General features: G+C 38.2%; 1 protein-coding gene and 1 pseudogene across 2 annotated transcripts in view; one reads left to right on the top strand and one right to left on the bottom strand.

The window, feature by feature from the left end:
• EFCAB5 (EF-hand calcium binding domain 5) overlaps window positions 1–13,445 on the top strand; it is a gene marked incomplete at its 3' end in the record, with an annotated part of 84,560 nt that overhangs the window by 60,253 nt on the left and 10,862 nt on the right. Inside the window, 4 exon segments of the mRNA XM_081162033.1 lie at window positions 6,768–7,057; window positions 8,825–8,994; window positions 9,481–9,709; window positions 11,247–11,399. Of these exon segments, the coding sequence (XP_081018159.1) occupies window positions 6,768–7,057; window positions 8,825–8,994; window positions 9,481–9,709; window positions 11,247–11,399 (842 nt within the window).
• Window positions 34–2,451, bottom strand: LOC308568380 (eukaryotic translation initiation factor 4E pseudogene; annotated as a pseudogene). Its single transcript has one exon. The product of its transcript is annotated as a eukaryotic translation initiation factor 4E pseudogene (transcript).

A 13,445-nucleotide genomic window follows, 5' to 3' on the forward strand; every position in this document is an offset into this window, starting at 1 on the left:
ATTTTTTATATTTTTCTTCTTTTTCTTAAAAAAGACCCTTGAACATTTCATGTAATACTGGTTTGATGGTGATGAGCTCCTTTAGCTTTTTCTTATCTGTGAAGCTCTTTATTTGACCTTCAATTCTAAATGATAGCTTTGCTGGGTAGAGTAATCTTGGTTGTAGGTCCTTCTTTTCATCACTTTGAATATTTCTTGCCACTCCCTTCTGGCCTGAAAAGTTTCTGTTGAGAAATCAGCTGACAGTCATAAGGGTGCTCCCTTGTAGGTAACTAATTGCTTTTCTCTTGCTGCTTTTAAGATTCTCTCCTTGTCTTTAACCTTTGGCATTTTAATTATGATATGTCTTGGTTTGGGCCTCTTTCTGTTCATCTTGTTTGGGACTCTCTGTGCTTCTTGGACTTGTATGTCTATTTCTTTCACCAGGTAAAGGAAGCATTCTGTCATTATTTTTTCAAATAGGGTTTCAATTTCTTGCTCCCTCTCTTCTCCTTCCATCAGCACCATGATGAGAATATTGGTATGCTTGAGGTTGTCCCAGAGGTTCCTTACACTCTCTTCATATTTTTGGATTCTTGGTGTGTTTTTTTAATTTTTACTGTTCTGATTGTTTATTGCTTCTTCATATTCCAAATTGTTGATTTGGTTCTTGGCACCCTCTACTGTTGATTCCCTGTAAATTATTCTTCATTTCAGTTAGTGTATCATTCATTTCTGATTGGTCCTTTTTTATGTCTTTGATGTTCTCACCAAGTTTCTTGAAATTCTCATTAAGTTCCTTGAGCATCCCTATAGCCATTGTTGTTGTTTTTTTAAAGACAATTCACCGTACACATTTTATTTACAGTTTTGTACACTGTCTTAATATGAATGGGACTGCTTTTCTACTTGAGCCATTTTTTAACGAAAGAAAATAACCTAAGTAATACAAAGTGTTAAAATACAGCATAAAGATACAAAAACAGACATACTAATTCTAATTAGGAATGTAATTATGATGTTACATTTTTTATAATCCACAATTATGTTTAGGAAATCACACAAACATAGATCACTGATTTGAATGAAATGCATAAATTTGTTACAAAGCTTTGTAGTTACAAAAAAACAAAAAATTACCAAAGAATGCCCCAAATTAATGTTTATTCCACCTTTGTGTCATATTCCTGGATCCTTCACCAATATTACATGAGGAAAAAAAGCAAAAGCAAAACAAATGAAAAAGTGAAATCAGAATCACTAATGTCATCAAATAGGGAAACAAATAAATTAAAATCTAGCAGCCACCAGCAAGAGTACAGCAAAGACAATGCTGTAAAAAGAAACAAAGAAAATTGCTAGAAAACTGTATGCATCATACTCTTTTAAACCAGCAAAATATGCTCCTGCATACAATGGAACATAAACAGAATTCTTTTCCTGTAGGGTATAGAAATGCAAGTTTTTAAAAAATATTGTGGATGGGTAAAATGTGTTTGTAATAGTAATTCTTCTAGCTATTACAGAATGGGCCAGAAACACATTTATGGATCCTGGGGATGATGTGTACTGTCATTCTTTGATTGGGTAAGTGGACACTCTAGGGGAAAAAGGAAAGAAAAAAAAGGATGAACACGGAAGTACAAGACAAAGGCGAATGAGACTTCTCTCATATCTTTGCAACATTTAGATGGAAATCAAAGTTAAGTGCAGTCCACTCTGCTTTTGAAGAGGCTTTGGTTCAGCTCCCAAATCTCAATTGCTTGACGCAGTCTCCTATGAAAATACTCAGAAGGTGTCTTCTTAAACAACAAACCTATTTTTAGTGGTGGAGCCGCTCTTAGTAGCTGTGTCTGCATGGGACTGATAACCAATCACTATCTTTGGAGGAAGTTCTAACCTTTCCTTGTATACCCTCCCTATATGTGTAACAGATTCTCTGTTTTCACATTCAGTAGTCCATATTGCTATCTTATCACCTTTAGCTCTAACATTAACAACAGCTCCATATACATCATCACTGTAGTCATCAAAAGATTCTCCAATAAGGCACAGCAGTGTCTCTAGCCAAAAGCAATTGAGGTCACTTTGTCTCTGCTGTTTGTTCAATGTAATTAGCCATCGTCCTCCTCGTTTGTTTTTCTCATCTTCCCACATAGGCTTAATACCATCCTTAAAGAGTGAGTAGTCACAGCCAGGCATTAAATTACTAAACAGCTGGATGTGGTTGTACAGAGCCCAAAAGTCTTCAACAGTATCAAACTCAGAGATCAGCCGAAGGTTTGCTTGCCAGGTTTTGCTTTTATCATTTTTAAAAAACCAGAGTGCCCATCTGTTCTGTAAAGGATGTTTAATATAGTGTTCTGGGTTAGCAACCTCCTGGTTAGATTCTGTTTTCTCTTCTTCTACTGTAGGTGGGGGATTAGGAGTAGGGGTGATTTCCAGTTCCACAGTCGCCATCTTAGATCGATGTGATCGCACAACCCTATAACCATTGTTTTGAACTCTATCTGATAGTTTGCTTGCTTCCATTTCATTTAGTTCTTTTTCTGGAGATTTCTTCTGTTCTTTCATTTGTGACATTTCTTTGTCTCCGCATTTTGGCTGCTTCCCTGTGTTTTTTTTCTACAAATTAGGTAGAGCTGCTATGTCTCCTGGAATTGGAAGAGTGGCCTTGGGTAGTAGGAGTTCTATAGAGCCCAGTGACTCAGCCTCCCCAGTCACCTGAGCTGGGCACTGTAGGTGCCCCCCTGTGTGGGCTGTGTGCACTGTCCTGTTGTAGTTGAGTCTAAATTACTGTTGGTGTCTCTGGGAGGGATTGACTCTCCAAGCCAATACTGGATCTTTCACTAAAAGGCCACATGAGCAAGGGCAAATGATTGAATCTCTGTAGATCCAGGTGTCCTCATTTGTAAAATGAAGGAGTAAGACACTATGGATTCTAGAATTTAAGGAACCTGAAAATAATGTTATAAGGATGTTCAAATAATGTTATAAGGATGATAAAAGTACAGCAGGAGGGATAGGTAGAAAGCATAAAATGTAATGGGTTAAGCCAAGCAAATAAAAATGAGGAAAGTAATGAGGAGGCTGCCAGAAGAATCTGCTGCCAGAAGAAAATGTCTGCAAGCAGGAAGAACAAATTATTCTCTCCAAGGGTAGACTCATACAAAACAACTCTCTCTGAACACATATTGGTAGCCACCTGGCCTGTGGAGATGATTGTTGAACTGATGGCCATATGAAAGATAAAAGGCAGATTCTGTTTAAAAAGGTAGAAAATTTTAAATTCAAACATTAGCTAATAACAAATTGGCAAATCTTTAAAAAGCTCTTTTTTGTTTGTTTGTTATTTTTGCTCTACCCTTCTTATCCATTTCTGTGACCAAAATTAAAAATTGGAATTTAAATAGGATTAAGTCGCAGAATTAGAAATTCCTAGAAATGTTTCTGCTGGTGTCCTTGAAATGGAAGTTTTCTATATGGAAGGGGCAACTTGAAACTTTTAGCCTGTAATTTCCCCTTTTTAATCAAGTTTAATATAGCCTAATCTTTTGAGCAGAATATCACATATAAAAAGCTGTAGAAGATGTGACCTGTCTACATTGTAGAATTTAAGAGAAAAAATCGCTCTTCCCCCATTACTTCTCATGGAATAGCTATTCATGTTTATTGGCTATGTCTTTTAGTTTCCTATTAAGTGATAAGAATTGCTTTAATATATAAATTTCTATTTAAGTAGGACATATTCTCTTAAAATTATAACATTTTGGCGAATCATTCTGTAACCAAATTCTCACATTTATTTATAAAGTCTCATTGAAATACTCAAAGTGTTCCTTAAAGAAACTGAAAACTGGACAAGTGGTCAGTGTAAAACTACTGCTGTTTTTTCACTCTGGAACAAGGAATCTCTCTAAGAAATGCCTCAGTCTTTCCTTGATTTCCATACCTTGCCATTTTTGAAGATTACAGGCAGATTGTTTGTAATTCTTCCTTCTTTTAAGTTTGCCTAATGTTTCCTCATGATTACATTCAGGTTGTTCGTTTTTGGCAGGAATGTCATATAAGTGATGCTGTGTTCTTCTCAATGAACGCTGTTATAAATCTCCTGATAAAATGATATGTCAGGCCCCTCTATTTCAAAGTTACTCTTCTTTCCCTTTGTAATTAATAAGTATTTTGTGGGTATTTTGAAACCATGTAAACATTCCATTTCTTGTCAAACTTTTTTTTTAAAAAAAATATGTCTTTATTGATTTCAGAGAGAGGAAGGGAGAGGGAGAGAGAGAGACAGAAACATCAATGATGAGAGAGTCATTGATCGGCTGCCTTCTGCGTGCCCCCACTGGGGATTGAGCTCGCAACCCGAGCATGTGCCCTGACGGGGAATCGAACCTTGATCTCCTAGATCATAGGTCAGCGCTCAACCACTAAGCCACACCAGCTGGGCTCCTGTCAAACTTTTTGTTTATTCATTCATAACAGTATGTATTCATGGTTTCCTATTTTATACAGTGGGTTATAATTCAACACTATCATTATAATGCTCATGTTGTTTTAGATTTTACCCATGGGACTCCTTTCAATCTGTTTCCTGTGTCCTCCCCTCCCCTCTAATATTTTATTATGAAAAATTTAAAACATACAGCAAAGCTGGAAGAATTTCACAGTGAGTATCTATATATCTACGACCTATCGCTTCTCGGCCTTTTGGCTAAGATCAAGTGTAGTGTATATATCTACGACCTAGATTTCTATCATTAACATTTTACTAACACTTTTTTATTAAATATCTATTCATCTCTCCACCCCTCTGTCCTTCCTTCTATTTCTCTTATTTTTGATGCATTTCACATTAAATTACAGACATTCATACACTCATCCCTAAATACTTCAGCATGCATATCATTAATTAGAGTTTGATATATGCTAAAAGTTTTTTATCTTAACAAAGTGGTTAACCAAAAAAGGACTCTAGTGGTTCGTGTGATGGAAAACTCCTGGGCTAGTTCAGGACACAATTAGATTTGGGAGTTCAAATAATGATTTTTGGACAGGTATCTGCTTCTTTCTCTTTCTCTCTCTTTCAGTCTGGCCCTGTTCTCTTGTGTGCTGACTCCACTTTCATACACTCTTTCCCCTCGTGTGACCAAGTTCAATCTCACGTCCTAACATGTTTATTCAAGTCTAGTGAGAATAAGAAGGAAAATGCCCCCTTCCTAATAATTCAAGTAAAGAGTCTGGCATTAGTCTGGACTAAATCAACTACTCTGGCTAGGGGAGTAGAATGTCCTGACTGGCTTAGAGCTGAGATGCATGCTCCACCACTAGAACCACAGGTGGAATCCTACACAAACAAATGAACTGAGGTGGGAGTGAAGTAGTTTCCCCAAAGCAAAATTTGGGATACACTGCCAGAAGAAAAATGAGTGGACGCTACAGAGCAAAAATCAGCAAAAATCATATAATAAGATGACTAAAAGAGGCATTTTAAAACAAATAATTGATATAAAATGAATGCTATTATCTTTCAGGTAGAAATCTTGTTGAGGAAAGACAGATTTTGAACTTTAAAGAGGAAAGGTACATACTCTATGACTTATTAATTTATAATAAATGTCAAGTAAACTTACACATATGCACCAGGAGACATGTACAAAAATGCTTATAGCACTGTTCATAAGAGCAAAATATTGGAGACACAACCTACATGCCCATTTATAAGAGAATAAATAAACTGATGATGGTCTACTTACAGAATGACATACTATACAGTGGTGAAAATGAATGAGCACAGCCACAGGAACAACATGGATGTATAAAGTAGCATAATGTTGAATAAAAAAGCAAGTCTCAGAGAAGTACATATAGTATGATGTACTTTTTCTAAAGTATACAGACAGACAAAACTAAACCATATATTGCTTAGAAGTATACACCCAGGTGCGAGTGTGTGTGCATACACACCCACACCCACACCCACACAATAACACTGTTGGGAAAACAAAAGGAAGGAAAAGGTAAAGCAAAAGAAACATTTCAGGATATTGGTGCAGGACATGGGGAGGCAGGGAGTGGAACAACAGCAGGGGCACAGAGGAAAATGTAAGTTATTGGTAATGTTTAGGTTTGGTAGTAGATCATGATTGTACTATAAAAAAATAAAAGAGAGATGTGGGTGCAGAAGTGTGCAAGGCACAGTCAGGGATCATGAGTAGGATGGGAATACTGAAGTAAATAATTCCTATATGGTGTTATGGGCAAGTATTATTAGAAAATGGCCTGGACCCAAATATACTTTGAGCCAGGAAATTGCATAATGCAAGTTGTGTTTTAATTTAATTTTATAAATATTAATTGAGCCTTACCACTGGTACTCCAATCATAAAGTTATTAATACTGGTTTAGTATTATAGGAGGGAGTAGGAATGGAGAGGAATGTCCACAAGATACACTGTCAAAGACGAGCAGGATAGAATTAAGTGGTCTATTAGAAATGGACGGTAAAAGGTAGGGAGAACCAAAGTTGGCCCTGGAATTTCACCTGACTAACTGGTATAATTAAATAAACAAAACAAAAAAGAGAAGATGACATAGGAGTCATCTTGAGTTTAGCATAAGAAGTCACCGTAAGATGTTCCATTGGGCTTAGATGCCTTTGATATACCTGGTTTTTCAAGGGGGGCAGCTGTCAGAGACTTCCGTTTGCTGTAAGAGAATAAAAATTTCTCCCACAGATAAATAAGCTTTTGATTAGTCCTTGGTTTTGTGTTTATGTCTTTTAGCTAAACTACATGCTCAATTTCCAAAGCCACACTCTGGTCATGAAGTGAAGTTGTCTTCAGAACAGTTTCGGAAATACATAGAATTGGTTGTATCTGAACTCAGGGGCAATGAAGATCACGTTCTGGAAAGCCTTGTGGAGTTTCTGATGACTACTTTAGAAAGGAGCCATGTTGAGGGTCTGAGGAATAGTGCCAGACGGAAGTGGCTGCACCAAATACAACGTGCTGCAGAGACAAGTGGGGTATCCCTGGAGCCAGTGTACACTGAGACCTTTAAGGCCCTCACACAGGTATGTTTTCTAAAATGATACATAAGAAGAAAAATCTCACATTAGGTGATGTTTAATGATTGTAAAGGAGGAGCACACTAAAGTGTCTTAAAATTTGCTGGTACTGTTATAAATGTGGTGTGTATTTTTTCTTTTTAATATATTACAATGACCCCAAATCTAGGGAAGATGCAACTGGAATGAGTGCAGGTTGGCAAGGTAGAAGCAGACAGGAAAAGTATAAATGACAGAATTATATCTTGGGATTTCTAATTTCATTTGTACTGAGACTCAAATAAACCTAGAACAGAAAATAGACTGATATAAAAAAAAATACATATAGGGAGATGTGCAAGGAGGTCAAACTACATCTCCCTTTCATGATGTTTTAGGAGTCAAGTAAAAAAGGAACGGTTTAAATCATAAAGTTATTATAAAGTGGAATTCAACATCACACAATTTTTCATGGCACTGCCTAGAAACAAGCTGAGACTATTACAGAATCCTGTCACTTAAAACACATGACCCTCATGGGCCACTGTCCACAGCTTTGCCACCCTCTCAGAGACTCCCAGCTTGCAGCTCCTTCCAGACAGAAATAGCATGGTCATCTTCTACATATATCATAGTTTCCATTGGTCCAGAGAATATGTGTGGTTTGAGCTCAGCTAAATAACAACACTTGATTATTGGAATCATCTTCTGAATGGCTGAAGTTTCCAATGTAGTTTGAAATGATGTGACTAGGAACAGGAGACCAATCAAGAAAAAGAGGTATTATTCCAACTTGCTTCAGAAATCTGCAGTATTCCAACAGAAATCTCACTACGTTTTTGTTACTCTATAGATTTTTTTTATGTAGAAAAGGAGAAATAAAGGTGGGGGGGGAGCATGAAAGCAAACCCAAATATATAGAAAGAGGAGACAAATATCAAGGAAAGTATCTCTCATGTCCCCCAATTTATGGACATGTTTTAATATATATGTTAACACATAATATTCTTAGTAGCATAATAATATTTTAGGTACAGAAAATTTTCAGTTATTTCAATTAGAAGTAGTAGTTGTATCAAGTCTGCAATCTGGGGCACCCCAAAATCCTTTCCTAAAATGACATAAATCAAATGTCATAGCCAAACTATATTAAGAATTCCTTGAGAGCATTTTTCCATGTTCACATCATAGTAGATTAAGGTTAAGAAATATGAGTGAAATGAAGCCATTTTCTTGCCCCAGCTCTCTAAAATGATTACTTTTAACTGAAACCCAGACAATATGACTATAGTTCAAAGGGATCCATATATACACACACACATATACATATATATATTGATTTGAGAGAGAGAAGGGAAGGGAAAGAGAGAAAAACACCGGTTTTATTCCATTTATTTATTTGTTGGTTGTGCCCTGACCAGGGGTTGAACCCACAACCTTGGTGTATCAGGACTACACTCTAACCAACTGAGCTACCTGGCCAGGGCCAAAGGGATCCACGTTTTAAAGCTTTAAATTTGAGTAGACTTTGAGAGGTTTTTTGTTTGTTTGTTTTTTAGTAAACCAGTCTAGTTGGCATAAAGCAAATCCATTTCACTCACTAAATCTCAGTTTTGGGGGCCAGCTGTGGTGTCAGCCTCTTTCCTCACTGCCAATGAGAGTTAATGAGAGTCTTCATTATTTATTCATGAAAATGAAATGATTGGGGTCAGAGGCACAAACTGGCTAACGAAGGGAGACGTGATTAAGAAAATAGCTATTGGTAAATACATGATCAGAAATATTTTGCCATAGGATGCTCAAGTCCATGGAAATAAGAAGATCAGTGCTCACATTTCCCTCTTAGAAGAAAACCGACTACTGCCTGATAGAGGGCGTGTCCTACTAAGGAATGTAGCTTGTACTTTAGATGATGCTCCATTTGTACTGAACAACGTGCTCTACAGGGACATGAAGGGAATCAGGTAAGAATGTCTTGAAAAGATTGGCTTCACCCTTCTAAATAATAATAATTCCCTTTCTGAAGTAAGTTAGCATTGAAATCCTAGTTAGCTGCCCAAGAAAGAAATGCCTCAGGTCAACAATGCTTCTATAGTGGGAGGTGATGGGTTTCCAGTCTCAGATGATTTCACCTGAGTGTTTCCAGAGTTTACCTTAGAACTACATTATTTCCCATGTAGGGATCCTGCTTCACAATATCAGCTCAATTATTTCTGCCTGCTCTTTGAAGTATGTCTCTTGCATCCTGTTTATATATGTTTTCTCTGTTATGACCTAAGCTTGTTTTTTAAGTCTTTCAAGTCAGACTCTCCAACTGGTAATTTTATGAGTCCACTTCTCTGACATGTAATGCCAATTATTATGAATGGAGAATTGATCTGGTTTCCTGCATGGTTTAATCTAGAGCTCCTCCTGTGTCTTTCTCCCATCTTCACATTCCTATTCCTCAGCTTTACAGTAGTAGATAAAGGGATGCCAATACATGTCCCTCAAGTTCAGCACCACGGGAACATTTTCTTCTGGAACCATTCCCGTCAGAAGAGTGATCAAAATGGGTCATTCCTGGCTCTGCCTCTTCAGAATGCATGTATGAGAATTTTTGGCGTCTTGGCTGTTGATACCCTAAGAGATCCCCAGAAAATAAACATCTTCTTGCCTCATGAGATCAGATTCTATCAGGTAAGTCAGAGAAGGATTCTTTCATAGCAATGGTAGAATGGCTTCTTCTATACTTTTTAAAAAGCACAACCTGAAATTAGATGAAGGTAGAGCTATGTGTGCAGATCGTGTTGTCATATTGGTTCCAGTCCCCTGTGTGTATGGTCAGTCTTTGGAGAGGTTCCCCATTACCCATGGAAGAACTGTCAGCCTCAGTTGCACATCTATGCCTCACACACTCTCTGGGAAGATTATTAATATGTGTCTCATTGCATTAATCATAGAAACAGAACTTTATGCTGCAGAATCAAAATCCAACTATAAGAGCACTAAGGCCCACATAGTTGGAATGGGTTTTTAGAAAAAAGACACTTGTGTTTATTAATAGCAGTACCTAGAAATCCTTTGCTCTTTCCACAAATGGTGCTAAATATGATATGCATTCCCATAGCTCTTGATATCAGTGTTATAATTTTTAAGGATAAAGAATGAAGGAAAAAGCTTAAGTTTCAGGCACTTTTAAGACTGTAAAATAACTGGATCATTTCTACAAGCACTTAAATTCAATTTTATGAATGGAAATTGCAATGGAGGAAGATTGAAAGCCTTGATAGAGGCAATGGACTGGGATGTAGCAGCAATCAGAACTTGTGCCCTTATAATTTGTTTCCCTGTAAGCCCCTGGCTCTTTATATTTACCATTATTTTAAAATTTCTCATCCCACTTACTGTACGAATAACTGGAAAGTGGTAGAACCTTTTTGTCTGGCCATATTTTTAATAATAAGATTCAGTTTCATCTGACACAATGATATGAAGATATTTCGAAGCAAAATGGAGGAGTACGGAGTTATCAGTAGGTGAACTATACACAGCCTTGTTGGAGAATGTGTGAAAATGAATTACAGATTTTCTAGTCCTTGGAGGTAAAGGCTCTTGTGTTACCCTTAGATGCTTTGGGTCCTAATATAAAATACACATATTTTTGAAGAATTTGTGGTTCCTAGAATTTCCTGACAAGACCACAGATGAGTTCTAAGAACTTCCCATTGCTTCTCTATGGAACAGGATCATTTTGTGCCCAGAAGACTATGTAATCTAGCACGTTGCAGACTTTGGAACCCACCACATCCTGTTCTGCTGATCTAATGACAGTAGCCATATAAAGGTGGAGACATTAATATTGCATCAGATTAGGGCAGCTCCTATCCATCTGCCCATGGCTGGCATTCATTCTTGGCTTTTAAGCATTTTTTTCTCATTTCAAAGTTTATTTTGTTCTTCTGACACTATTTACTGACTGTACATATCACAGATTTCACTGGATAATTATCAGGAAAAATATAAGTTATGTGGATCTTACAGTAGATTTCTTCTTACACCTTTGATCTCTTGATGATTTTTTTTCCATAGTAAAAGCTTAGAACACTGCCTTTCGAGAGCTGGTGAATAATTTGTAGGAAGTAGATTATCATTAATGAAAAAGATAATCCAATTGATGTATTACTAATTATTTTGCTATTTTAAAAAGGCAATTAAAAATTTTCTGTCTCTACAGGGTGTTACCAAGGTCTTTAGCACTGCCTATCACTATGTCCACAGCAGGGAGCACATCCTGCATGTTGTGATTACTGGCATCAGTTGGCTCTACAACATGATACCAGGCATTACTGCCATCACTACGTACTTCATTGAGCCTTGCCCAGAGCAGGTAGGCAAGGCTGGGCAATGTTAGACCTTCCCAGGGTAACAGAGTTTCTAGATGTTATTGTCTTGCCGATCTTTTAAAGCCATATTTAGTTAGCTATTAGGCTGACTGGGGATATAGTTCCCACGACACCAACTCAAGACCCTTGGTTATAAGTGGCAGGAATCTATCTCAGACTGCCTTAGGCAAAAAGGGGAATTGATTGACTCATGTGACCAAAAAGAAGAAAGGACAGGTGTCAAGTTGGCTTCGAGGATGACCAGATCCAGGGATTTGATGCCATCAGGCTGTCTCATGTTCTTTCTCTCTCTAGTTCTCATAGTTGCTTCCTTCTGAACTTTGGCTTTGTAATTCCAGCTAAAGATGGGCTTTCTCTACAAGGCAAGCCAGATGCTTAGTAGCTGAAAAAGAATCTTTCCTTTCTATTCCAATTTGGAAAACCCAAGAAAGAAAACTCATTTTTATCTATTCTGAGATATGCCCATGGCCAGGATGGGGAGTTTACAGTAACTGGCAGTTCCCACCAGAGTCGTATGGGTGAAGTGGGATAAGGCGCTGCTGTTTTAGAAGGACACAATTACATCACACCATTTTTTTTAAAGGCCCTCTATTATGTGATGAGTTTTTGCTAGTTGTGAGTGCTGCTTCTGGGGTGGGGTGGGGTGGGGAGTTCCCAAGTGCCCTTGGAACTAGGGTGGATCACCCAGTATGTATGTGTGTATGTGTGTAGGGGAGGGGTGAGGATCACTTATTGTGGAGGCAGATTAAATCTGATAGGCCACAGTCACAGTGGGGCTGTAGTGTGTGGGGTCCAGGGAGGATTCCACTTGGCCAGTGTCTCTCCACACTTAAGCACCTTGTTGGGGCCTTAAAGGAAATGACACCTAAGGCACCGTGAAGGTTAAAATTGCCCGTATCAGTCAGTGAGAAGCACAGCTTCAAGGGTGTATAGTTTCAGAATCACCATGCTGCAGACAAGGGCACAAAGGCTACTATCTATCTAACCCAGGGTAATCTTATAAAGTCCATCCCTGAAGCGGGGTGGGAGGGACCACTCAGCAGCAGGGTCTGGGTGGGGTCACAGCCAGGCCTAGACCAGTACAGCTATCGAAGGATGTAACCTGGGGTTTGTCCTGGTGGAAGACCTATGGTGAGGTTTTGGTGTTAAAAATGGCTGAGGGTAGCTCTAGGGATACCTTTTTAAGCACTCATCTATTGTAACTTTCTAAGCCTCCCCCTCCCTCTTTTGCAGCCCCTCCAGATCTACTCTCCTCTCTTCTCTAGCTTGCTCTGTGCCTCAAAAAGTAGACAGTTAACAGTGGTCTCTTAAAAGCAGAGAATCTTTTCTGGCTGCAGTCCCTGAAAGATGAAGGGATGGGAGAAGAGTCAGGGAGATGACAGTGTGAGAAAAATTTGACACCCCGTTGCTGATTCTGAGATATATGGGGCTAAATGCAAAGACCCACAGTCTCTAAGAGCCAAGGGTAGTCCCCAGCTGACAGCTAGCAAGGAAACCAAGACCTCAGTCTTTTCTTTCCCTGGGGTCTCTGAGAGACAAGTGGCTAACACTTGGACATGATTTGCTATCTTAAGTCATACCAATGTAGGCTTCTGAAAAAACAAAAGCCAGAGATTAGCCAGTGCTTTCTGCTTTTCACCTCATAACATTTCCCTTCTAAGGCAATAGAGGCTCCACTTAAATGGGCAGGCGGGAAGGAGGGGAGAGACTATCAGGAGGAAAGGTGCCTTTACCACAGTTAATGTTTCACATCCCACCATACGTAATAGAAGGCAATTTTTTTTCTACCTCAGGAACTTCAAAATGCTCTCATTTTGTCTGGAATATTCTCCCCACTTTGCCCCATCACCCTTAGTCCTACATGAAGCAAACTACAAACTTTATCAAGGGACATAAAGTTGTTTTATAAAGCAGAAGGTCGTATCATGACTTTTTTCACAAGAAGACCATTTTTTAAAAATACACTTTCTTCCAAAAATTATTTATAAATTTAACAAAACTCCAAGAAAAATCCCTAAATTATTTTTCAA

Source organism: Miniopterus schreibersii (genome assembly GCF_964146895.1).
Source record: "Miniopterus schreibersii genome assembly, chromosome: 16".
Taxonomy (NCBI): Eukaryota; Metazoa; Chordata; class Mammalia; order Chiroptera; family Miniopteridae; genus Miniopterus; species Miniopterus schreibersii.